This window comes from Lampris incognitus, chromosome 1 (assembly GCF_029633865.1).
Source record: "Lampris incognitus isolate fLamInc1 chromosome 1, fLamInc1.hap2, whole genome shotgun sequence".
In the NCBI taxonomy this organism is placed as follows: domain Eukaryota; kingdom Metazoa; phylum Chordata; class Actinopteri; order Lampriformes; family Lampridae; genus Lampris; species Lampris incognitus.
The window spans coordinates 104264539-104291582 of record NC_079211.1 but is presented as its reverse complement, the minus strand read 5'-3'; the positions used below and the strand labels follow the sequence as shown (position 1 = coordinate 104291582).

Below are 27044 nucleotides of genomic sequence, written 5' to 3'. Positions count from 1 at the left end.
GTTTTAGCGCAGGATGCTGGGGTGGAGAGCCCTCCAGAGCTGGCCAAGTGTATGGAGGAAAGAGAAGATTGAAAAAAACGTTAGCAAACTTGTCTGAGGACGACCTAATGAATGAATTCAATCGGAAGAAAATATTAAAACGATCAAAAGCAAACAAACTGATTGACCATTTTCAACGGATGTCTTTGTTTTTCGTCACAGGCTGTACTACAAAATCTTCGCAAAGGCCTATGGAGTTCCCTCAGGCGAAGGGATGGCTGTGGATCTTCAAAAAAGATTAGACGCCATCAACCAGGAGCACGGTGGCAGATGTGCTCAGATGGAGGTAAAGGATGGACAGCTCATAGTGGCCATTTGTACACCCGTTATGCAGCGTGTCCATGCAGCAGTCCAGCAGAGCGGAGAGCTAGTCTTTGTCGATTCCTCAGGGAATTGTGACCGGGAGAACCATCGCATTTTCTTGCTGATGACACACTGTGCCGCAGGGGGGGTCCCTTTAGGTGTTCTCATCACAACATCTGAAAATACACCAACGCTGCAGGCTGGATTCACTCTACTCAAAGGTCTTCTGCCACCAGACGGCTTCTTTGGACGTGGCATGGAGGGCCCCCAGACCATCATGACGGACGACTGTGATGCCCTCCGCCAGTCCCTCCATGCCACCTTCCCGACATCCAGGCTGCTGCTCTGTACATTCCACCTGCTGCAGGCAATGTGGCGTTGGCTTTGGGACAGCCACAATAAGATTGTCAAAGAGGACCGACCCCAGCTGTTGACCGAGTTCAGGCGCCTGGTGTATGTGAGCACGGAGGGGGAGCTGTCTGCTGCATATGCTGAGTTGAACAATGGGATTCTCGCTAAAAAATACCCAAACTTCCTCAAGCATGTGGCAAAGGTATGTGATTTTAGAAAATAACAATACAATTAGGGATCCCACCGATATATTAATTTGGCCAGTATCGATATCAGCCGACATTTACTAAAAATACTGGTATCGTTTTTTTAGCTACTTCTCTTTAGTTGCCGATGCTGTCAACCGATACCAGCAATTGATTCATGATGGAAAAAGAAATCCATGATGAAGCACATTATTGGTTACCAAGGCTTGACCATTCACTTTTTTTAGTGTCTCTGTTAATTGGAAGCAGATTTCCAAGAGAATAGATATCGGCGTTGGTCTTGTCAGATATTTATCTTCAGGCATCGCTATTGGCAGGGAAAAAGTGGTATCGTGGCATCCCTAAATACAATATTTATTCAATTGGTTGCACTTTAAAGTATTTTTTATCAGTGTCACAAATTATGTATGCTACTCATGTTTATAAGTGTGGTCTGTAAGCTTATTGTTACTTTCTAGGTGTATGGGAGACGCGAGGAGTGGGCCCTGTGCTTGCGCACACATCTAGTTACTCGTGGGAACAACACGAATAATTATGTCGAGAGTGCCATGAAGGTTATCAAAGACAATGTGCTGCACAGGCTTAAGGCCTACAATCTTTCCCAACTGGTTGACTTTATGGTGACCCGGTTCGAGGACTATTACATCAGGCGCCTCACTGATTTTGCCAACAACAGGGTGGTCAGGCGGCAACCAAGGCCATCTACCTCAGATGTGGACTGCCAGAGAATCACACGGGTAAGGCACATTGCATACTTGCAGGACAGTTTGTAGCATTCTTACCCTTATTCTGTCTGCAGGTCACAGTTAACTATAGCTTGCCGAACGGGGTCTGTCTCGGAAGTACTGTCGGCAGCCCATATATGGGCAGCGCACAGCACAGGTGCACTGTCACACTAAAATGTGAACGCTGGAGCTGCGACACTCGTCTAACCAATGCAATCACAAGCAACAAACCCGTTGGGAAAATAAACAATTTCTTACTCACCCAAAATAAACACATCCATAGAGATAGGAAGGTCTACTTTATAAGATTCAATCAAAAATGAAGGGGGGAGATAGAGGGGATTACACGCGGGACATGCACTGAGCTGGAATCAAATCTGGGCCGCCGCAACGCTCTTGTTTTGTGGAGCTATGTGTGTTCCCATGTAATTTGGTGCACCCTTATTAATTGTTTCTTTTACTTTACAAAAATAGGAGGACGACACCAACTTCACTGTCCCCAGTGGATCAGGTACCACCTGGTACCATGTGAACACATCACTGAGTGTGTGTACGTGTGCTGTTGGGGTGACCGGTGCAAACTGCAAACACCAAAATGCAGTTGTTTGTACATTCAATGTCAACGAGGCAATACCGGCAACCAGTACACCTCAACTGCGGAGAATGTTCCACGAGATTGCCTCTGGTGAGATTCCATGTTTTTGATGTCTGGTTTGCATACGTCATGGTACAAGATATGAAAGTATGTTCACATCAGGGTCAATGAAAATCGAATTGCATGTCAAAAGTGGCTTCAATGAATCAAATTAACCATTCACTATTGACTTATTTCAGATTTCAGTTAGATTTAACATCAACTTCTTTCTTATGAACCGATACGTCAACAATTGTCATTCCTGCTTGCCAAACTTTCAATTTCGTGATACTGAATGTCGTTTTGAGATTGAAGTGAACATTTTGGTAATGACAACCCTAACCCTTATTCCCAAAGTGTTAATGTGTTTTTTGTGGCAGTAGATGTATTGTACTCTGAAACAAATTTATTTGCCACACAGGCAGACCCACTCCAGAGCACTGGTTTGAAAGTCTGGCCTTTCAAACGCCTGTGATGGGTGAGTACAAACATTGTAAAAGGGGAACACAAGCCAATCCAATGGACCTCTCTCAAAAGAGCCTAATCGCTGACTCCAGATGAGGGGAGACAACCTGTCAGTCTACCTAAACAACACACTGACAGCTTGCCTCATGATCTGGGGTCAGACCTTGTGGGTCGTCCATTAATTGATAAAACATGGGTTTGATTGTTACCACTAGAGGCCACCAGAGGGGAGAAGGGAACTGGGGAGGATAACGTGATCTTCTACAAAATCGCGGGGGAAAACATATAAAAATGTTTGATAACTTGATTGATAAAGTTTTGTTTAGAACTTTAGAAAAAAGTTCATTTAATAATTTAATCTAATTCCCCCACTAGAAGAACACCTTGGAGATGGAGATTCTGCTGGGACTGCTCCGACCCTCTCAGGTGAGATCAGGAGGTAACATAGTGATTGGGAGAGTGGGAGACATTATATAGATAGGCCAGGCATGGGCACTTGCACGAGTGCCATAGCCTGAAGCATTGATTCTCAAGTGGGGGTACGCGTACCCCTTGGGGTAGTAGAGTCTTAGTCTAATGTCACGCACCTGCAAGCAGTGCGCAGCGCAGCAGCAGTAACGGGAGGTGCTTGTGTCTTACAGCCAAGACAAAGGCGCAGCTGGGCTAAAAGAAAAACAGCCCATAAGGCTGTCACTCAGGACAAGCTACCTACATGAAAGACAGACACGTGTGTCTCCAGGCTGTTTCAATAAAGGCTGTCCAGTGAATGTTGCAGATGAAAAAGTTTGCATTTGCATCAAAGGGCAGTAACCGTGTCTTTTACACTTTAGGGACATATATTTGAGATTGGTCCCATTCAAAAAAGTGTAAAATTATTCGCAATTCTTAACTGTGCTGGATGACAATTCACTCCGGGCATTATCCCTTACATAATATCTACATTTTGCCACTTCCTGACAGGCGAACCACCCTCACATCAAGATGAGGCATCTGATGCTACCTATGAAGCTACTAGCAGCTCAGTAGCTGGAACAAGTAAGGTCACAACTAATCCTCAGATCCTATCGCTACCCTTGACTGATACTCAGCATCAAATTAATTACCATTTAATCTATCTAGGCACATCAGACACAGAGGACCTGAAGAGGCAGCTGGATGACTTTGTTGGAGACCTGAAAAGGAAGTTGGAGGAGGATGAGAGCTACAGCGCACCTGTTAAGGCTTTTCTGTCCACTTTCTCAAAGCTCACACAGACTCAGCCATCCAGTCTGCTTTGTTCTCCATAGGGAAAGCACCACAAGCCCAACCGATGGGACGGAAGAGACCAAGGGGTTTCCTCCAAACAACCACCACAATAGGTGTCCAACCTACAGCGGTGAGACGAAGAAAGACCCCTTTGGGTGGGAGGAGAAGCCTTGGAGCCGGCCGGCCCCCAAAAAGCTCTAAGAAGGAGCACGGCTACCACAAGAAGGGAAGAGCAAAGCCCGCACCTCACAATCTTTCCTTCTGTGTCCAAGAAAACAGTGCCTTAGGGAAGACACACTGAGGGCCATATGCATGCACATGATAGAGTGATATACTGTACATCCAGTCTCCTTTATAAATGCACTAGCAACCTAATGATTTTTTTCTCTCTTTTTAGAGAAATATTGTAATTGAGCACAATTTGCTGGTAGATTGTTCACTTATGTTCATGTTTTAGCTTAATATCCCATTAGAAGTATCCAACTATTTTAGTACTATTTCCCATAAGGAATACCCAACTACTGTAGATGCCTCATAGAGGTTAGAGCCTATGACAGACTCACACCCATAACACGAGCATGTTGTCAATAGATTTTTTTTTAGCAGTTAAAAAGGACAAGTGATACTTGGTAAAGTGCTTGCTTTTGTTTCTAATATGAATAATAGTAATAACTACCGTATTTTCAGGTGTATAAGTCGCACCGGTGTATAAGGCCAAAATATTTTCATATATAAGTCGCACCTGTGTATAAGTCGCAGGGCCTGGCAAACTATGTAAAAAGGTGCGACTTATACACCGAAAAATATGGTAACTATATTGATTCAGCAATAGCACCTTCCAGTGACCAATGACGTACAAATGGACCTCCATGAACTGATTTGTGTCAGGTACCTGGGTGTTGAAGGTTAAAAAAAAGCTATAGCTTTCCACATATTGGCTCAGCTCAGCTCAGCCCTGTTCTTAGCTTTGTGCAGAAGCTCCTCTACTCCCTAAAAGGAAATGGGCTCCATTGCTTGGGCGCAGGTCCTATAGCTCAAAACTATGGTTTCTTGAGGAACCCCAGGGACTCCTTGCCATTAGAATGGCAATCTAGGTTGGTGACGGTGTTATTTGAATTCATCTATTTGAAAAAGAGCTTGAGAACAAAAACGGTTGTTGGGCCTTGAGCCCCTATTGGCGGAGGTCCAGTCCCATCGTAAGGAGTCATGTTAAGACATAAGGGGCTGGCTTATCTGTCTGGCCAGACAGATTCCCTGTTCCATCAGGGAACAAAGTGTTAAGTTGCGAGATCCCAGCAAGACTAGTCGCACATGATAGTGTGATATACTGTACATCCAATCTCCTTTATAAATGCAGTAGCAACCTAATGATTTTTTTCTCTCTCCTTTTAGAATTGTAATAATACAGTCAAAATTGTAATAAATTTCATGAAATCCATGGCGTGTCTTCTTTAAAGGGGAATTTCAATTTTTAAGACCCTGGACCCTATTTTTAGATCTGCTTTTATCTAAATGAATGGTGGTATTTTCAATTATTGCAGTCGCTCCTGTCGAGAGTGAGGGGTCGCCAAAGTTAGTAAATTTCTCCCCCTAGTGGCAAAATAATAATTAAAATGGCAGTCTTATGTGCTCTCCTCTGTTCATGATCCTCATTGCTCATTGAAACTTGAGTAGTTTCGATGTCTGATACTTCATTACTTTTACCCAAGTAGCCTATAGCTTTTCAGCAGGCCTTCTTTATACAACACTGTGCACTATACACTATAGGCCTAGGCTAATAGTAGAAAATGTAAACTTTCTGGTAAATGAAGTGAAAGACATGACTAGGATGTTTGTCTTATGATTTAAGTGTTTGCCCTGAAAACGAAATTAAGCAGGAAGTCTAGATTATTTTTGGTTTTGATTAAAAATAATCAAAATATTAAGTTACATAACTTATGAATCGTCTAAAAAGTGAACCATGGGGTTGAAATTATGATTGTGAGGGAAAGAATAGCCTTAAGTTGACTAACCTAACAATTTTAGGTTACAAGGTCTGCCTCTGCTCCTTGGATACGTTATTGGTATTATATTAATGTTGATTGTGGATAACTTAGACAGGTTAAATTGTGGGTGTACAGCGTTTCCTTGATGAGCGCTAACCCCATAACAACATATTTTCGCGTTGCTACGGTGGCGCACACGTGACAAAGCCAGAAACGGGATTTTGGCGAGGCCTATGTAGGGTTCATAATATCGCGTCCGGTCATGGCAGCAGCTCCGTCTGTGCATATGCCGACACAAAAGGACCATTTCAGTTTTCCTGATATATAATCATCCAGCAACTTGAATAGTTCTGCGGCTGTGGTTTTGGTTGGCAACGATAGTGCACATAACATATCCTCATGCACATCCTCCTGATAAAGATATCGCACATAAACAAGTAGTATTGTGTAACCAGGTTAAAATTAATGTTTTTATTTTATTTTGTTTGAGTATGAAATATCACCAAATCCTGTCTGTGTGCTGTTATTTGTGTTTACTACATTTTATGTTATGTAATTATTTACTTTTATGTATGTTTTACAACGACCGTCATATACATGTACTGTCGCTTTAAGAGAGAGGTCTTGTGGGTACACGGAAGAGGGAACGCGGGAGAGGCCATTTTTGTTTTGTGGGGGGAGTGTCAAGCAGCGACCGAGCCGAGCCACGCGTGTTTCTTACCGTAGCACAGTTTTTGCTGATTGAGGAGAACGTAACCTTTAGTATCCCTGTAAGAAGATACTGCAAGCTGTGGGATAAAATACTTGTTTTATCCTTTCTTACATCGGAGTCCCGTGGACGGTTTCTCCTTCTAACGCACACGAGTGAAGTCCGGGCAGTGGTTGAGCTTCAACCCCCACGTCCGTAATAAAATAAAATAAATGGCAAGGTGGGCCAAATAGAGTCCTGTGTGTCCCCCCTCCTTGATCATGATGATGATGATGATGAGAGACTGAGGGCCCCCCCAACAACACCTGGGGCCCCACTCAACTAGAACACAACGCAGAACTAACGATGAGAGTGACGGGCGTGCAGCAGGCTGACCAACATAGAACACCATAGGACTGCCCCCGTTACATTGGTGCCGTGACCCTCCTGGATCCTGAGAGCGACATCAGTTGCTCGCCGCGGGAGGCTGCTGTCGTCATCAAGCCCCAGACGTCCTCAGGTATTTCTATAGACTGTACACTCATGTTACAGTGGACTGGAGTTGAGCTGTGTGGACACTGGACAGTCATAGCTGTAGTTACCATGGACTGGGCTTGTGAACAGGACATTTGTATATATTGAAGGAAGAAAAACACACGGAAAAAAGTTAATGTTGATGTGATTGAAGGACTCGTGTGAATAATCTATTGATGTAAACTACTAGATATGTGAATATGTGATTAATCTATTGGTGAATTTGTTGATTGTGTGTGATTGTTTCAATCTCTTAGTGCTTTCTAGATTCAATTATTTAAATGAATTGAGCTTTTCACTTTTTTATTTTATTTTTTATTTTATCTGAGCGTTAGAGGTAGGAACATGGCAGAGGGTGGTTCGTACGTAGGTGGGGGTAACATTGCTGATCAGGATCTTTTGGATCGCCAGTGTACTATGGAGAGGGGGTACCAGTTAGATGTGGGTGGGGGTTTACGGCTAGGTGTAGGTAGGAGTTTCGGGCAGCTCTTAGAGGACGGGGAACCAGACACCAGAGCACCAGGACCTAGAGACCCGACCACATTTGGCACTCCTCAGTTCACCTCCACACGCTACGTAGAACGGGCCAGGCCAGGTATCAGCGAAGGGGCTGTGCTAGGTAACAGCGAGCAGCCAGTGGGTGAGTTAGCCACGCTCATTACTCAGTTAGCAGAGAAGATAGGAGAGTCAATCACTGCTAAGCTGCAGGAAACACAAATGCTTAGAAACACACACACAGACAGTGCTAGGTCTGCTGAACAGCGTTCGGAGACAGTGCCTAGTGTTAGAGTAGTAATGCAGACAGACGCTAGGGAGCCTCCTATTTTCAGGGGCGATAGCTCTGATAAGTTTACAGTTCATGAGTGGGAGAGCCTTATGACTTTGTATTTGAGGAAGCGAGCCATTCCAGTTAGTGAGCAGTCACATGAGATTCTAGCTAAGCTTATGGGGAAAGCAGGGGACGTGGTGAGGATAAAGCTGCGCAACACATCTGTCGACCACATAGCGAACCCCCACATTATTTTTGATGTACTGAAGCAACACTTAAGTGACCTCACATACTCGAGCATGCCCCTGGCGGACTTTTACAGTACGCTGCCCAAGCCAGGTGAGGACGCTATGGAGTATTGGATTAGGCTTAATAAGACAGTGGAGGTGGCTGACGAATGCTTGAAGTGGCAGGGCCGTAGTATTGAAGAGCCAAGCCACGAGGTAAGCATGATGTTTATCAAACACTGTCCAGATCAGTCTCTTGCCAATGTTTTTAAGTTCAAGTCCGCAGGGAAATGGTCTGCTAGCGAGATCCAAGAGAGGCTTGATGAGCACATGCTGGAGAGGAAGTCCCGTGTTGCTGCAGGTGGACAACGTGAAGCAGGCGCGGTAGAGCGTAGGTTCCATTCACAGGTTCATGTCCCTGTAGTCGACGTGGCTCCCGACTTGAACACGACCGTGCCGGTGGTGCCATCTCCCGTCCCGGCTCATGCGTCATCTACACCATTTTGTGCAAGGTCTCCTACACCGTCTCCCGCACCTGTCTTTGGCGGTGATGACTATATGAGGAGTTTGGTGAGCTTGCTAGACCGTTTGGTCACAATGCAGACTCAGGTTCCAGTTAGCGCTGCAGTCCGGACACCGACGCGGACTCAACCGCCAGCTAGCGCCGCAGGGCGGGTGCCAGACGCACCGCAGCGGTTGTGCAGGGTTTGTAAGTCTCCAGATCACTCCACATTTTCCCACTGCAGCCGGGAGAACCGATGTATAAACTGTTTGTCTCCTGGTCATTGGAAGAGGGACTGTCCTCACCCTCAGCCACCCAACCAGCTCCGTTCTCAGCCTGGTGGAAGAGCTGGTTGTCAGTCTCGTCCGTTAAACTACTAAACCCACACCTAGAGAGGGATGGTGTGGGTAATGTAGATGTATCCCTCACTGATGTCTCCGACCTGGCTAAATGGTATGATGACAAGTGTGCCAAAGCACCTCAGGGTTCGCGTATGGTCATTCAGGCGACACAGAGGATTCAGGCTTTCAATGACTTGTTCTATGCTCCTGTTCTTGTCAACCAGAGTGTGCAGCTTAATGGCATGTTGGATACTGGCTCTATGTCATGCAGTATCAGTGAAAATGCAGTAGAGAAGCTCCGCTCTGGGGGTGTTCTACCTGAGAAGCAGCAGCCTGAAGAGAACATTGTCTTGATTGGCTGTGGTGGTCTGGAGACTAGGCCTGATGGTTTTTATGACCTCAACATGCAGCTTTATGGTGTTTCCTTTGTCATACCCACTCTGGTCGTGCCCAGTCAGCATGATGATCTGATAGTCGGCACAAACGTCATTAAACATGTGGCCCATGTACTCAAGAGTGGTACTGAGTACTGGGACATCGCGTCCAGACAGGAACATCCATCTAGTCCTGACGTTGAACAGTTCCTGTCCATGTTCACGAATGTAGAGCGCTGGAGGGGTGGTGCAGTTCCTGATAAGATAGGTACTGTTAAGCTCACCCAGGCCGTGACACTCTTACCGAGGCACGAGCACTTAGTCTGGGGCAGACTTCCTGCTAAGGTGCCTATGTCAGCTGGAAGCACTGTTGTTGTGGAGCCGACAGACTCCAAGGCCATGCCACGCGGTGTCCTCGTAGGTCGACTTGTCACACCGCTCTGGGGTGATAGGTGGGTACCCATGACTGTTGTCAATCCGTCTGACAAAGCCATCACGCTGAAAAGGAACTGCAAGTTGGCTGATGTGTTTCCATGCTTGGCGATTGAGGACTTTAATGTTTTCCAGGGACTGCAATCAGTTACGGGGAGGCATGAGTCCAACGCCACAGGTAGTGCCTGTCCCCCTGTCCAGCCGGCTAGGAGTTTGTCAGAGCTCGGACTCAGTGACATTGACCTCAGCTCCTGTCAGGTTAGTGAGGCATGCAAGTCCCAGCTCACTCAGCTGCTCACCGAGTACCATGACATCTTCTCCAGGGACTCTCTGGACTGTGGCGAGGTCACAGGATACACACATCGCATATGAGCGCCCCTTTCGCTTGCCCTACAGGAGGGTTCCCCCAGCCCACTATCAGAAGTTGAGACAGGTTCTCACTGATATGGAGGAGAAAGGGATTATCCGGAAGTCCTCGAGCGCATACGCTTCACCGCTGGTTATGGTGTGGAAGAAGGATGGCGGGCTTCGGATCTGCACTGATTTCAGATGGCTGAATGCTCGGACCTTGAAAGACGCTCATCCCTTGCCACACCAGTCGGACTGTCTTGCCGCGCTGGGTGGTAACTGCCTCTTTAGTACGATGGACCTCACCTCTGGCTTCTTCAACATCCCAATGCATGAAGATGACAAGAAGTACACTGCTTTCACGACTCCCCTTGGGTTGCATGAATACAATCGCCTGCCACAGGGCCTTTGTAATAGAGTGACGGGCGTGCAGCAGGCTGACCAGCATAGAACACCATAGGACTGCCCCCGTTACAATTGCCTTGTTGTCAATATCTGTAGACTCGTCAACCTGGAGTGCGTACCACGGTGATGTATTAATGCTTTCCAACAATTGTGTCTCAATGTCCTCTGCTATTTCCTCAATGTGCCGAGTGACGGTGCTGGCCGAAAGAGGCACCTGTGCTATCTTTTTAACCGCAGCCTCTCCTAGAAGTTCACGGCAAATGTCTTTAGTGGCGGGCAGGATCAATTCTTCACCAATGGTGAATGGCTTCTTAGCCTTAGCAATACGATTAGCCACCAAGTATGATGCTCTCAGTGCACTCGCATTTGTTGATGTGGTGGCCCTCAGTAATTGCTTCTGTCCTTCTTGTTCATGCTTTTTTCTTTCAAAATACTCCGAAGGCTTGTCTTTTAATGCAGGGTGCTTGGTCTCCAAGTGGCGAAGCCGTTTTGAAGGCTTCATTGCCTCATTAGAGAGCCAGTCGCCGCACATTATGCAGAGCGGGCTTGGTGCGCGGGAATCACCTGTTGCGATAAATCCATATTTTAAGTAGGACTCCTGGTATTGTCTGTTAAATGCAGCTTTCTTTTTCTTGGAAGTCGTAGGCTCTTCTTCTGTCTCCTCACTGGGCCTTTTCCCCTTCGCAAAGACACTTTCCAAAGACGTTTGTTTTTTACTTTACTAAGCTTGTGGGTTTAATTTTAGCGGCAACGTATCACGTGACCGAGACAAGCGTCAAGAGTGAGTCATAGACGGATGTAACAGAGGGAATCTGGTCATTTTTCAAAATAAAACATCGTTCAGCCTCAGATAATAAATAAAACGGAAATAATGTAAGTTATTTATTCTTTCTCTGCGGCCCGGTACCAAATGACCCACGGACCGGTACCGGTCCGCGGCCCGGGGGTTGGGGACCACTGGGGTAATTGGCTAAGTGCAACTGGGGAGGAAAACGGGGAAAAATCCAAAAAAACAAACAAAACAAAAAAAACACAAGGGACACAGCACACTGACAGTAGGATGACAAAGAATATCTGAAAGAGTCCATGAGTATCTGTGAGCATTGCATAGGTAGGGGAGTAAAAGGAAGTAATAAGGGCAATAAAGAAAGCTCTGATTAGACGCTCAAGTCTACTTACAGTAAAGCAGCCTTATCTCGGTTTGACAAATGATTTGACGCCAGATTCTCTTCTCAGTGGCAGTGTTCAAGCTTTGTTTACTTTTTCCCCTTCCCGTAATTGCGCAAGTGGTGAAAAAACCCAGCCAGGGATTCACCAGAAACAGAAAGGGCAAGCATCCAAGTTGTGTTTATAAGAAAAGGAAACCGAATCTGTGACATGCGTTGCAGTTCACATTACCTGATAACTTTCAGGGGTCTAGTTTCCTCAAAAAGATGAACATCTCTGCATGCTGTGCTTGTGCAGAGTTGTAACTATAAATACAGAAACTTCACTATCTCCCATAGTGAGTAGAAATTAACCTTTATTGATGTAGTGTCAATGCAATGTTAATAATATATTAATGCATAAGGGCCCTCCACAGATCAGACACACTAATGTCAACTTCCTTTATCGTGGTTAGCCAAAGAGGAAGTTAGTGGTCGTCCGCAGATAGTTTCTGTATCAATTCGCCGCCTGGTTTTGTGTTAAAGTTATCACTAAAGACATACTTTCTCATGAGATTGTGCAAACTTTCAGAGGTGAGAAACTGGGAAATTTGCCAACACAGTCACTGGGTTCAGGCGTGTGTATGCTTTTGTGGAGATCAGTGAGATATGCCAACGTACTGAAAGAGCGGTAACAAAAAGGAGAGATTTCAATGTCCTCACCTCTTCCAACGAATGTCAGCAAGGTGGAGGCCATGTAAAGTTTACCACAAATGACGATAAAGAACGTCACCTTTTACAAAAAAGGTGACGTTCTTTGTCTCCTGAATTGTATACCTAGTTCAATACTAATGCATTGAATACTGAAATCAATGAGTACCATCTCTCATTCACATAAACTTATTCACATAAACAATTACACCTTGACAACAAAGTATGGCATGCTTGAAATCATCACTTTTTCCTCTAGGATTATGTTAGGAAACTGACATTAGCATATTAACACACACCAAATCAAGATGTTTCAAACACCGACAAGAAAGAAAGCCACTTTATTTTGTCAGTTGTTCGGTTACAATGAAATTTGTCTTCTGCATTTAACCTATCCTATTGTATGGGATTAATGGGCAGCTGCAGCACCTGGGGACCAACTCCAGTTCTTCTTTCCATTGCCTTGCTCAGGGGCACAGACAGGAGTATTAACCCTAACATGCCTGTCTTTTTGATGGTGGGAGGAAACCGGAGCACCCGGAGGAAACCCATGCAGACATGGGAAGAACATGCAAACTCCACACGGAAAGGACCTGGGACGGCCCGGGCTTCGAACCCAGGATCTGCTTGCTGTGAGGCAACAGTGCTAACCACTGGGCCACCTTGCCGACAAGCCGCTGACTGAGCAGCAGGTACAGGTTTTGCTCCCTTGTAGAAAACTGGATGTGAGAGTAACACCCCAAAACAAAACTATCTTTGAGAATACGGAATTACTTTTCTGTGTTTACATCATGTTCATATTAATAGCGATATCAGGCCTACGCTTTTTAGCATAGGCCTTGATATGTGGATTGCATTTCCACACACATCTTCTTGTGCCCTTTTGATTGACCCTTCGTTCCCCACAACACTCATCTCCTCTGTTTGGTCAAGGAACAGGAAACATTTATTTGGAAAATTTCCAAAATATTTCCAAGGCTGTTTATAAAAGCTGTGTTTTTGTTTGCAGCCGCTCATCTTGTGTTTACTTCCACAGTGCATGACATAATCACATTATAATTAACCTTACACCCCTTAAACAGAGTGAATCTGAATAAGACCATCGAAAGAATAAGCCTCAATTCTTGGAAACCACAGAAAAATGCAACATAACAGCAAGGAGCAGAAAAATCACATAAAAAGGTCGAACACTTGTGATTTTTTTATTTTTGTTATTTGATGTATTACACTCTTTTTATTTAGGTGGCATGGTGGCCCAGTGGTTAGCACTGTTGCCTCACAGCAAGAAGGTCCTGGGTTCGAACCCCAGGCCACCCAGGTCTTTTCTGTGTGGAGTTTGTATGTTCTCCCCGTGTCTACGTGGGTTTCCGCCGGGTGCTCCGGCTTCCTCCCACCATCAAAAAGACATGCATGTTAGGGTTAATACTCCTGCCTGTGCCCCTGAGCAAGGCAATGGAAAAAAGAACTGGAGTTGGTCCCCGGGTGCTGCAGCTACCCACCGTTCCTATACAATAGGACGGGCTACATGGATGGGCTAAATGGATGGGTTACATGCAGAGAGCACATTCATTGTAAGAATATAATTCATTAAGGTACAACGACAAAATAAAGTGGCTTTCTTTCTTTCTTTTTGTCAGGGACTGTGGAGGCTGGGAGGTATTTCTATAAAGAGGACATTATTTCAGCCCCATCAGAAGACGGAGACCGTCCGGGACTAGCAGGGGCCGGTGGAAAGAAGAGGGGCCTGTAAAACTAAAAATAAAATGACAGCATTGTACACGACACAGTGGGTGGCAGAGGGAATCTCCTCACATTTTGTGTGGTCCAGAGGTGGAACTGGGTCCAGGGTCTGTTTATCACACAGTCGACAACACCTCCGGTCAGACAGGCATCCCTCCTGCTAGGACAGTAACCTGTCGTGGCTCCTGGCTATGACGCAAAGCTCCTCTCCTGTCTGCTCTTCTGTCTGCTGCTATTGCTCTGGTGAGTTCACTCACACATCACATAAAAAAAACACTCGGGTCCGTATAACCTCTGTACAAATTCACTGTCACAGCCTCTCGCCCTTGACATCAAAGCGATTGCCCTTGACACCTGCTACACCAGCTGACACCTGCTGAACCCCCCTTCACCCCGGCAATCGCCCCCACCCTTAAAAGGCCTCCACTATGGACCAGTCTTCGCTGGAACGTCGCCATTCATGGACTTCTGCCTGTCTGCCTACCTGCCACAGAGCCACCTCCTGCTCTACCCCCGAGATCGGTCACTTCAATAAAGACTGGATTCTTCCCTTACCTGGTTGTCCCGTCTGCTTTTGGGTTCTTTCCCGATACGTGACATTCATGTTAATTCAGTCCTAACAGGTGCAATACTAAAATATGTGAAAACGCCACATCACCGAGAACAGCTGCTTGTGTTGTGGTCAGCCTGGTCACTTTCTCGCCTCCTGCCCTCACCGTTCCGTCAAACTAGCAGGCTCACGAGGGAGGGGGAGGATCCTCGTGAGCCCAACTGTCTGCCCTCTGTCTCCTCATTCACGTACCCAGTTGCAAGCTACCATCAGTTTTAAAGGTCAGTCCACTAAACTTTTGGCTTTAATTGACTCTGGAGCTGATGAAAGCTTTTTGGATGCAAGTGTTGTGAAGCAGCTAGGTCTTGCCACTTTGAGTCTGGACCAGCCTCTTGAAGCTAATGCCCTGGATGGCGGTCTCCTGGCCCGGATAACCTCTAAGACCGAGCCTGTGCGCCTCCTGTTGTCGGGAAACCATCAAGAGGAGTTAAGTTTTTTCGTTATCAATTCTCCCTTTGTTCCCATTATACTTGGTCATCCCTGGCTGGTTAAGCATAGTCCCCATATTGATTGGTCATTGGCCAGAATTTCAAGTTGGAGTCCCGTCTGTCATGCCATATGCCTCCAGTCTGCTCTGCCTCAGTCTGTCCCCTGTCAGGTGTCAAGCTCTGAGACCTCTGACCTGTCACTGGTGCCTCCAGAGTACCATGACCTCCAAGCCGTGTTCAACAAGCAGCAAGCTCTCTCCCTGCCTCCTCATCACCCCTATGATTGCGCTATAGACCTGCTGCCGGGTGCTCCCCTCCCCAGCAGCCGCCTATATAGCCTCTCCAAGCCTGAGCGGGAGTCCATGGAGAGGTACATCAAGGCTTCCTTGGCTGCTGGTCTTATTCGCCCGTCATCATCACCCCTTGGTGCGGGGTTCTTTTTTGTGGCCAAGAAGGACAAGACCCTCCGGCCGTGTATTGACTATAGAGGCCTCAATAACATTACAGTCAAGAATAAGTACCCTCTGCCCCTCATGACTTCCGCTTTTGATTCTCTCCAGGGAGCCACAGTGTTCACTAAACTAGACCTCCGCAATGCTTACCACCTGGTCCGGGTTCAAGACGGAGATGAATGGAAGACTGCCTTCAACACCCCCCTGGGGCATTTTGAATATCTGGTGATGCCGTTTGGTCTCACTAATGCCCCAGCTGTCTTCCAGAGTCTGGTCAATGACGTCCTACGTGACATGTTGGATCGTTTCGTTTTTGTTTACCTGGATGATATCCTGATTTTTTCCAGAGACCTGTCAGAGCATGTCATGCACGTCTGCCAAGTCCTTCAATGGCTTCTGGAGAACCGCCTTTTTGTAAAAGCAGAGAAGTGCAAATTCCATGCCCCTTCAGTCACCTTCCTGGGCTACATCGTGGCCGATGGGCAGGTGAGAATGGACCCCGCCAAGGTCAGAGCGGTTCTTGAGTGGCCAAGCCCGACCAGCCATAAGCAGCTTCAGAGGTTCCTCGGGTTTGCCAACTTCTACAGACAGTTCATCCGCAACTACAGCTGCGTTGCGGCCCCACTAACCGCTCTTACCTCCACCTCCAGACCGTTCCTGTGGACCCCTGTAGCAGAGGCAGCTTTCCAAGCCCTCAAGCACCGCTTCACCACAGCTCCTATCATCATCCAGCCAGACCCAACCAAGCAGTTCGTTGTAGAAGTGGACGCCTCTGAGATTGGGGTGGGGGCGGTCCTTTCTCAGCGCTCCAGTGAGGATGGCAAGACACACCCCTGTGCCTTCCTGTCTCGTCGTCTCTCCCCAGCTGAAAGGAACTATGATGTGGGGAATCGTGAGCTCCTGGCGGTGAAATTGGCACAGGAGGAATGGCGACATTTTCTGGAGGGGTCTGAGCTTCCTTTTATAGTGTGGACTGACCATAAGAACCTGGAATACATCCAGTCAGCAAAGCGACTCACCGCGCGCCAAGCCAGGTGGGCGCTCTTTTTTGGTCGTTTTAATTTTTCTTTGACGTACAGACCTGGCTCCAGGAATACCAAGCCCGATGCTCTGTCTCGTGTGCATGGGGAGGAGTCTGAGCCCAAGCTCCAACCTGACACCATCGTTCCCTCTACCTGTGTGGTTGTGGCTACAGCTGTCACCTGGAACATTGAAAGGGAGGTCATGGCAGCACAACAGACTCAGCCTGACCCAGGTAACGGTCCCCCTGGGTGCTTGTTTGTTCCAGACGCTGTTAGATCTAGCGTGTTGCAGTGGGCTCACTCTTCCAAACTTACCTGCCATCCTGGAGTAACCCGTACCCTAGCCTTCCTCCGCAGGCGGTTCTGGTGGCCTTCCATGACGGAGGATACTGGGTCTTTTGTTTCTGCCTGTCCTGTTTGTGCCCAGAATAAGCCCTCCACTCGGACCAGTGCTGGTCTGCTGCGCCCCCTGCCTGTTCCACACCGTCCCTGGTCGCATCTGTCCTTGGATTTCGTCTCTGGTCTGCCCGCCTCCGATGGTAACACCGTTGTACTGACTGTTGTTGATCGCTTCAGTAAATTTGCTCACTTTTTGCCCTTGTCTAAACTGCCTTCGGCCCGAGAGACTGCGGATCTGCTGGTCAGGGAGGTTTTCCGGGTCCACGGTCTTCCCCGTGATATAGTGTCTGACCGTGGCCCCCAGTTCACTTCTGCTGTCTGGAAGGCTTTCTGCTCTGCCATCGGTGCCACCGTCAGCCTGTCATCGCGGTTCCATCCTCAGACCAACGGCCAGGCCAAGAGGGCCAACCAGGCGTTGGAGACTGTCCTCCGCTGTCTGGTGTCTGCCAACCCATCCTCTTGGTCCTCACAACTTCCCTGGGTAGAATATGCCCATAACACCTTGCCATCGTCTGCTACTGGGTTGGCCCCTTTTCAATGCCTTTACGGCTATCAGCCCCCCCTTTTTCCTTCTCAAGGGGTAGACATTCCGGTTCCGTCTGTCCAGGCCCATGTCCGTCGGTGCCGTCGGACCTGGCGGCGAGCCCGTTACCAGCGCTTGGCGGATCGTCATCACACCCCTGCTCCGGACTACTCCCCCGGTGACCAGGTATGGCTCTCTACCAAGGATCTACCCTTGAGATCGGACGCTAAACAACTGTCCCCCAGGTACATTGGTCCCTTTCCCATTTTCAAAGTCATTAACCCCTCTGTGGTCCGTCTGAAGCTGCCCCGCACTCTCCGGGTTCACCCTTCCTTCCATGTGTCCTGCCTCAAACCTGTCTCTACCAGCCCTCTAGTTCCTCCGGCCCCCCCGCCCCCACCTCCTCGTATGATCAACGATCATCCGGCTTACACTGTTCGTCGTCTCCTGGACTCTCGTCGCGGCGGTCGCGGCCTGCAGTATCTCGTGGACTGGGAGGGATATGGCCCGGAGGAGAGGTGTTGGGTCCCTCGTCGCCTTGTCCTGGACGCGAACCTCATCCGGGACTTCCACAGGACGCACCCTGACGGGCCTGATAGGTTGCCCGGTGGCGCCCCTCGGAGGGGGGGTACTGTCACAGCCTCTCGCCCTTGAAATCAAAGCGATCGCCCTTGACACCTGCTACACCAGCTGACACCTGCTACACCAGCTGACACCTGCTACGCCAGCTGACACCTGCTGACCCCCCCTTCACCCCAGCAATCGCCCTCACCCTTAAAAGGCCTCCACTATGGACCAGTCTTCGCTGGAACGTCGCCATTCATGGACTTCTGCCTGCCTGCCTACCTGCCACAGAGCCACCTCCTGCTCTACCCCCGAGATCGGTCACTTCAATAAAGACTGGATTCTTCCCTTACCTGGTTGTCCCGTCTGCTTTTGGGTTCTTTCCCGATACGTGACATTCATGTTAATTCAGTCCTAACAGGTGCAATACTAAAATATGTGAAAACGTAACGTAGCAACATGCTACGCACTGATTTTACATTTTTCTCACTGTTAGTGCTCACTTTTGCTCTTTGTACAGAAAAAAATCTCCCAAAAAACAATAATTTCCAAAACTCCTTCATTACCATGTGAATATATTCATATATTCTAAGGTACATACTGTAGTACCCGCTCTTGAATATTATTAGCTACTCTCATTTACTTCAATATCATGCCTTGTTCTTTATGTTCTTTATGTCGGCTATCCCTCCAACTCAAAATGTCCAAAGTGTGCAAATGCACATGGTTAATCAATAAAACTCAGTTAATCAAGAACACTTGAATCTGAAACTATTTGTGGGTCAAACCCTTGACCTCTGAGGACACATAGTGTTCCTTATCGATGCGTTTATTCTGCATCTACCCTCAGCTGTAGTGCTATACGGCAGGACCAAAGATGAATGACTCAGTTAAAACTCACTCCACTGACTAGTTACCAGACAGCTCCTTGTAATTCTGAGTGGCTTGGAAGAGATAAGATCAGCTTAATACGCGTGGCATGGGTCCTGACATGTGGGAGGAGTTTCACAAGGACAACGGAAAACAGTGGGTGTGTGTGTGTGTGTGTGTGCGTGTGCGTGTGTGTGTGTGTGTGTGTGTGTGTGTGTGTGTGCATGAGTGTAGCGTTATTTATTTCTCCACCCACATGCTGTGAGTATTCCTGGCATTCCCCTGCAGGTTTGTAGTAAAGATCAAGATTGACTGGAACCATCAGTATTCATTAGCTAGTGCCAAAAACACAACCCATGGTCATTTGTTATCTAAACACAGATAACACAACAGTCTGTGTGTATTACATCTTGTATACGGATATAATTTTGTTTGTGAGTCGCAACTGTGTGTGTATGTATCATGTATCCCGGTCTGTGTGTGTGTGTGTGTTTTTGTGTGTGTGTGGGTGGGTGTCTTCTCCTGGATCACCACCTTGCCGTCTGGAGCTTGGCTTGCGGTAGGGTCGCCCAAGCCAGATGAGTGAAGGGGGAGGTTCAAGACGAAGCGCGATCCAACAAAGACCTCCACGGCGGAACTGGCGGAAGACAATGCCAGTGAAGGCGTATGAAGGCTACAACAGAGGGTGGTCCCCTATCGTCTTGGTTCTCCATGCCACTGGACTGTGGCCACCCCCTGCCAAGGACCATGTAGTGCAGGGGTCGGGAACCTTTTTGACTGGGAGAGCCATAAAAGCCAAATATTTCTAAATATATTTCATTGAGAGCCATATAGTATTCTTAACGTATAATAAATTAAATATGTCTTACTTTTAATGCGACTTCTGGTGCTGCATGGTTTTGCTGATGGCCTTGTAGTCTGGTTCATACGTGGTGAGGTTGAGCTTCATGCAGGCGTTGAGGCTTCCATCAGTTAAACGTGAGCGTAGGTTGGTCTTAATGTTCCTCATATGCGAGAAAGACTGTTCACATGCATATGTAGAGCCAAACATGGTCAATACGGCAATACTCACACGCTGCATTGTGTGGTATGTCACAGGAAGCTCGTTCCAAGTTTTAAGAATCAGCTGGTCTTCAGGTTGAAGATTTTTAATTTCTGTCCACTTGTGTTCCCTCGCCAGCTCTGCTCGCTGTCGCGCAAGACTTTCCAACTCTCCATTAAGTGACTTGAACTTACTCATCCACATGTCTGATGCCTTCAGGTCAGCAACTTCCAGCTCAAAGTCTCCGATAGAGACCCCGGGGATGCATGTCAGGTCGATTTTGTCCACTGCACACTCATGTGGATGAGTGATGAACTTGAAAAGACCAGTGCGCGCACGAAATTCTCCAAAACGTGCTTTGAATGACTGCAGGAGATTGAACGTAAAGCCAGCTAGCTGCTGGAGATCCAGATGTTGAGTGGAGTCACTTGCTAAGCATGCATCTCTAAATTGTTGCAGTCTTTCAAAGTGCAGAAGACGACCTGTTTCAATGTCCCTGAGAAAGACTTCCAGCTTGCTTTCAAATGCAAACACTGCTTGTTGAAGGGATGAGATTGTATTTCCAATACCTTGCATTTTCACATTGAGCTGGTTCAGATGGCCAGTTATGTCCACGAGATAGTGAAACTGCAGGAGCCAGTCAGTGTTGTCTAGCTCAGGATGCTTGACGCCTTTCATTTCAAGAAAAGTCCGGATTTCACTCAGGCAAGCTGCAAAACGGCTGAGCACCTTCCCCCTTGACAACCAACGCACGTTGCTGTGTAAAAGCAGACCGGGATAATGATTCCCGACTTCTTCTAACAGAGCTTTAAACTGGCGATCATTTAAAGCTCGGGCAACAATAAAGTTGACCACTCGAATGACCAGAGACATCACCTCGCCAAGCTCCTGGCCACACGTCTGAGCGCAAAGCGCCTCCTGGTGCAGGATGCAATGAAAACTTAGGATGGCTCTCTTTTCATGTTCACGGAGAAGCGCTACAAATCCTTTGTTCTTCCCCAACATACAGGGTGCACCATCAGTACAGACAGAAATAAGTTTATCCATCGGTAGTTTTTTTTCTTTAGCAAACTCCATGAAAGACATGAATAAATCCTCTCCTCTTGTTGTCCCTTTCATTGGCAAAACAGCCAAGCTTTCCTCACGCAGTGTGTCACCTGCAGCATACCTGGCAATGATACTGCACTGAGATAGATGGCTAACGTCTGTTGACTCATCTAACGCGAGAGAAAAGTATGTCCCGGCGTTTATGTCCTTAATTTGTGTTTCCTCGACTTGATTTGCCATCATGATGCTACGATCGTGCACAGTTCTTGCTGACAGGGGCATGTCTTTTATTCGTTTGATTATCTTGTCTTTATTTGGGAAGTCATCAAACAGTTCATTGGCCACATCAAGCATGAATGTTTTGGCATACTCGCCATCTGTGAATGACTTTCCATTCCTTACTATTGCCAAAGCCCCCGCAAAGCTAGCGGAATTCCCGTCACCTTGCTTGGTCCACACACGTAGTTGCTGCTGACTCGTCTGCACTCTCCGCTGTAGCTCCTCGCATGCCCTTTTCCTGCTGTCCCCCGCTGGATATTTCGATGCAAATGAAGCATGGTGCGTATCGAAGTGCCGCTTTATATTTGACCGTTTCATCGATGCAATTTTATCATTGCATATTAGACATACCGCAGATCCTGCTCTCTCCACAAATGCAAATTCCTCTGTCCACGCAGCCTGGAATGCACGGTAATCATCGTCTTTTTTTCTTTTCGCCATCTTTTCCGTTACAAGGGTTGAAGCGGATAAACTAGTTGGCTATCTGATAAAATTGATTTCTTCACCTTTACAATGACCCGGACATGCTCGCGAGCCATTGGTTCCCGACCCGACCCACGGGTGACCCGTGACCCGTGAAATTTATCTTCAAAACTAATTTCTGTTTACTTTAAAATGACACAGTATTATTAAGAAATATCACAAGTATTTTAAAATCAGTTCCAAACTGATTTTTTTGAAAAAAAAATAATTTTCAACTCAAAATTGTCTGGGAGCCATATGCCGTCACCGGAAGAGCCATATATGGCTCGCGAGCCATAGGTTCCCGACCGCTGATGTAGTGGCTGCAGTTGCATCAGCCTCTCTATGTATAAAGCTGTCATGCGCAAGTGTCCTCCCGCAAGGATACCTACAAGGACCTATTAGGAGGATGACCCCAAGTGACCGCCGATGATGGGCGTGTGTGTATGTGTGTCTCACTAGAGATTGCAAAATTGTTGCAATGTCTCATATAGTTTTATTGTAAAATCATAACTGTGGGGATTTCTTATAAGCCATTTTGCTAATCAAGGAAACAACTTCATCACAGAAGCCCCGCCCCCGCAGTAAAAAGAAGCTTGTAATTTTTTATTTTGTGCAAATCCCCCCTAATCCACTGGAATACACCCCGGACAGCTAAGTAACGCCAACCTGAACCAATCTTAAGGAAACCGGATGTTTTATGAGAAGTTCTGAGAGCTGTCTTTATCCTAGATCTCCCACATAGGGATGGATCATTTTTCACTTTTTTGCACACTGCTCAAATGCCAGAGTGTAGTAGACACTAAATCTAGCATATCAGGTTTCCGTTTTTGAACACCCAAAACCAAACAGGGTGCAATGATGTGGTATTCAATGCTGTATGTAAACATAGTATTTTGCATTGACTTTCACTTCACTGTTTTGCACTGCTGACCCCCGTCTCATTTTACCCAACTGATGTTTCTCTCTACGGTCTATGATGAGCTTACTTGTACTATGTTTTTTTTCTGATAATAAATAATAAAGTTTTGATTTGAATTGAAATGAAGTGAACAGTAGGTACTTTCTTTATCAGTGACAGTGGGCCAGCCACCCATGGACTGCTGTCTAACAGCCAACGATGCTGTAATAAGGAGACATCATGTCAAGGACTACCAACTTCAGATCAAGGGACATGGCGGCCGGATCGATGTTGTATAAGTATGTAATCCATCTATCTGTCTGGCCGTCCGTCCGTCCATCTGTTTCACTATGTGACAGTACTGATGTCGACTTATTAAATAAATCTTTTCCATGACCTGCCCCCACCTCGAGTCTGTCTTGGGATTATTCTGCCCTGCCACAGAGACAAGACCTACAAACTCAACTGGTGGGGCTAGTGTCTCTTGCCAAAGGTGCATTAAAAGGTAAGGCAGTCGGGGGGGTTGATGACCCATGAAGGGTATTTCCTACCAGCCTCTGGAAGAGCATCAGCCTCCACTGATACTTCTGTTAGTCCTGGGTTGGCTGCTTCCATTTGGGTGACTGGGTGACATTTCTGGGGGGATCCTGCCCACCCACTGGGGGAATAGTCACCGGGCCTTTCATGGGGACAGTAGTCATTTGACCCAATAAGGCAAGTTGTGGTGGCTCTCTGGGTAGGAGCATTTACGGGTCACAGACTCGCATCTGGTCTGTGTGGCATTTCCAGTGTAGCACTGAGTCCACATCAACTATATAAGAAACAGGCCCTGCCTGAGACACAGAGTCCCCAACTGCAAAGCCCTTTACCTTGGCGAATTAAGCCCTGTGACCCTGCTGGTCTGCCTATGGCTGATCCACCACAGCTGCATCATTTGGTTTGAGGAAGTCAAAGTAGGAGCCAAGCCAACAGAGGAGAAAGAGCATGGCAGGAGACTCATTAGTTGTTACGCAAAGAGTATTTCTGTAGCTGAGCAGGAATGAATCCAGTCTATGTTACACTGTGGTCGACCCTCTGGAAGCTTTCAATGAACGCTTCAGTGTCTGCACAACACATTCTGCAAGACCACTTGTTGCTGGGTGAAAGGGTACAGAGCACATGTGTTTCACTCCATTTGTGTTGAGAAAAGCCACAAAATCACTCGAAGTGAACTGTGAACTGTTATCACTGACAACACTTCAGGCAAACCATGATGGCTGAACAAAGTCCTCAGAACCTGAATAGTCTTCGAGGTTGTGATGGATTCCATCAGTTGCACTTCAGGCCACTTAGAGTGGGCATCCACCACAACCAGTAACATATGTCCCTCCAAAGGACCAGCAAAATCCACATGTATTCTCTGCCATGGTGTCCCCAGCCATGGCCATGAGTGCAGTGGGGAGACTTGAAGACTTTTGGTTGTATTGACATGAATAACACACTTTGGCCTGCTGTTCATTCTGAGCATCAATCCTGGGCCCCCCGATGTAACTACTCCCAGGTACAGCTCTTTCAGTAATTGCGCTCTCAATTTTGGGGGTACAATCACCTGGTTCCCCACAGAAGGCAACCGTGGACCATGATGAGCTCATCTTTCCTTAAGTAAAAGGGTGTCAGGCCATTGTCCTGCCCCTTCACCACAGGAAACTGCCCTGACAAAATCATGTCCATCACTTGAGAGAGCACTGGGTCATACCTAATTTCTTTGCATTTCTGTGCTGCATACAGGCAGGGAGTCCAGGTGCTGTATCATCACTGTATCCACTGAACTTAGTTTGTCCTTGTGTGTTACCTGCAGAGGCAGGCGTAAGACTGTCCACAATGCGATGTTCAGCTGCACTCCTGTACTGAACTGTGTAGTTGTGAGCTGTTAATACAAGGGCTCACTGCTGAAGCCTAGCAGCTGCCATAGACGGAATGGCCTCGCTGGGGCTTAATATTGTTGTCAGTGGCTAGTGGTCAGTGAGCAGGGTGAAATGGCACCCGTACAGATAGGCATGAAATTTGCATAAACCAAATATTACTCCAAGGGCTTCGCGTTCAATTTGAGCATAGTTTTGTTCCGCTTTGCTCAAGGTTCTGGAGGCGAACACTATGGGCGTTTTCTTGGCTGTCAGGCATCACATGAGAAATCATCGCACCCATGCCATATGGCAAGGCATCACATGCCAATCTGATCTTTAAAATTGCCGCAGATGTGTACACCCACCCTTTTCTTTCTGACTGGCTTAACGGGGGTGGCCTATTCACTGAACTGAACTGGGGAAATCACCCTTAGTTGTTGTAGGCACTCCAGCTCTGCCTCCACCTTGGGCCTGAGTCCTTAGGGAACCACATGAGCCTGACAGAGCTTAAGCTGATGTCCTTGCTTGAGTGTCAGTGCTACCAAAGACCTTCAAAGTTCCCAGTTCATCTATGAACACATCTGCATGCCTGTTTAGCACTGTTTCCAAAGTGTCTCCCCATATCTGATGTATGGATCTGGCAGGTTTTATTGCTCTCCAGTTCAGTCTATCTGGACCCAAACCTTCATGACCCCTACTGGGGAGATCACTTCACCTGAATATGTTTTCAGTAGGATGTGGGTGTGGCACAGATGAATAAGGCTGAATTTTGCCTTGTACAGTTTCTCTGAAATATGGGAGTCTGCTGCCCCAGTGTCTAGTTCCATCTCTGTTGTTTGCCCCTCTATTTTTGGCCTAATCCAGATTATAGAAGAGGCTGGATTATCCTGCTGTATGACATTTTCTCTCCATGTCCCATCATTAGCTACATCTACCATGTGCAGAGATAATTTAGCATCTGAGTCTGTCACTCGGCTATAGCACTAGTGTCCAGCTTATTAACCTGTTTCCTTGCATTTTCCTTCCATTTCTGTCCTTTTTTCTCCCTCACTGTTTCCTGCCTTATTTCCCTGCTTTCTCTCTTTGCATGTGCATGAAATGTGGCCTTTCTTATCGCAGCGGTGGCAGATCTGATCTTTGCAGAAGCATTCACTTTCAGTATGAGTTGCCCTACCACACCAGGTGCATGTCCTCCCCAGAGTTGATGAGAGGGACATGGCATTCACCTTCAAGGAGCTGCTATGCTGCTGGGACTCCCTTGCCACTGTCTCCATAGAGATGGCGATTTCCACCGCTTTCTGGTAGGTGAGAGCAGCCTCTGTTAGTAGTCTTTTCTGAATGGACTCGCTGTTGAAGCCGCAGACCAACCTGTCCCTCAATTCATCCTGCAGATAAGCCCCCAACTCACAGTGCTCTGAAAGTTTTTTCAGATCCTCAATACTGTGCTGTTGCCCCCCCCCCACTTGATTTCTTTTGTGAAAGTGATATCTTTGAGCAATCACAATGGGCTTCAGGAAGAAATGGGCTTGTAGTACTTCCACAGTCTGATCCTAAGTTTTCTCTCCAGGCTTATCTGGGGTAATTAAGCTGCGCAGTAGACTACAAACTGTCTGCCTGATCACACTGAGAAAAACTGAGAGCTTCTTCTCTACCCACAATTCCATTTGCCAGCACGAAATGGTTAAACCTCTCCACATATGGTCGACCACTGCCCCACTGACTCATCAAAGGCATCAATATGACCAATGATCCCCGCTATCCCTTTGTGTATCTGCCGATAGGCCGGCACCACTTCTAGCAATACTAATGCTAGCCACCACGAACTGGCGCAGATTCTTCACCACCTAAGCGTTGTTGAGAATCACCAGGTGTACCGTGCTCATCGCCAGTTTGTTACCTTTACCATGTGACAGTACTGACGTTACTGTACTATCCTAACGTAACATCAACATAATGATGGGAGGGAGGCGATATGTCAACGTGCTGCAGTGTACACTTTAATGGGCAGACCAGAACAGGAAGTACAACCAAAAACACAACATGAAAATAACACTGTCGCCCTCCGGTGGTAGCTGGGGCAATTAGCCCAGAATAAACACCCAGCCCAATACACCACATTATCTACCATTGGAATTGGAAGATAAAGATAACTAGAAGAACACTGCATTGTATTCTTACACATAACATTGGTGACAACCCCTCCATTCAGGACTTATATATCTCCAGAGTCAGGAAACGGGCAGGCAACATCACTGCAGACCCATCACACCCTGGTCACAACTTGTCCCAACTCCTCACCTATGGCCAGCGCTACAGAGCGCTGTACACCAAAACAACCAGATATAAAACAGTTTCTTTCCGTGGGCTGTCATTCAACTGAACGCTTAACATTG

At 47.1% G+C, this 27044-nt stretch overlaps 1 protein-coding gene and 1 long non-coding RNA gene across 2 annotated transcripts in view; one reads left to right on the top strand and one right to left on the bottom strand.

The window, feature by feature from the left end:
• Positions 1–25478, bottom strand: part of LOC130111450 (SCAN domain-containing protein 3-like) — a 29323-nt gene extending 3845 nt beyond the window's left edge. Inside the window, 3 exon segments of the mRNA XM_056278649.1 lie at positions 6204–6408; positions 10658–11252; positions 25335–25478. Of these exon segments, the coding sequence (XP_056134624.1) occupies positions 6204–6408; positions 10658–11252; positions 25335–25478 (944 nt within the window).
• On the top strand, positions 2245–3153 carry LOC130123691 (uncharacterized). The gene is made up of 3 exons (XR_008811343.1): positions 2245–2309; positions 2680–2736; positions 3099–3153. It is a non-coding gene; the product is annotated as an uncharacterized LOC130123691 (long non-coding RNA).
• Positions 25479–27044: the final 1566 nt, after the last annotated feature.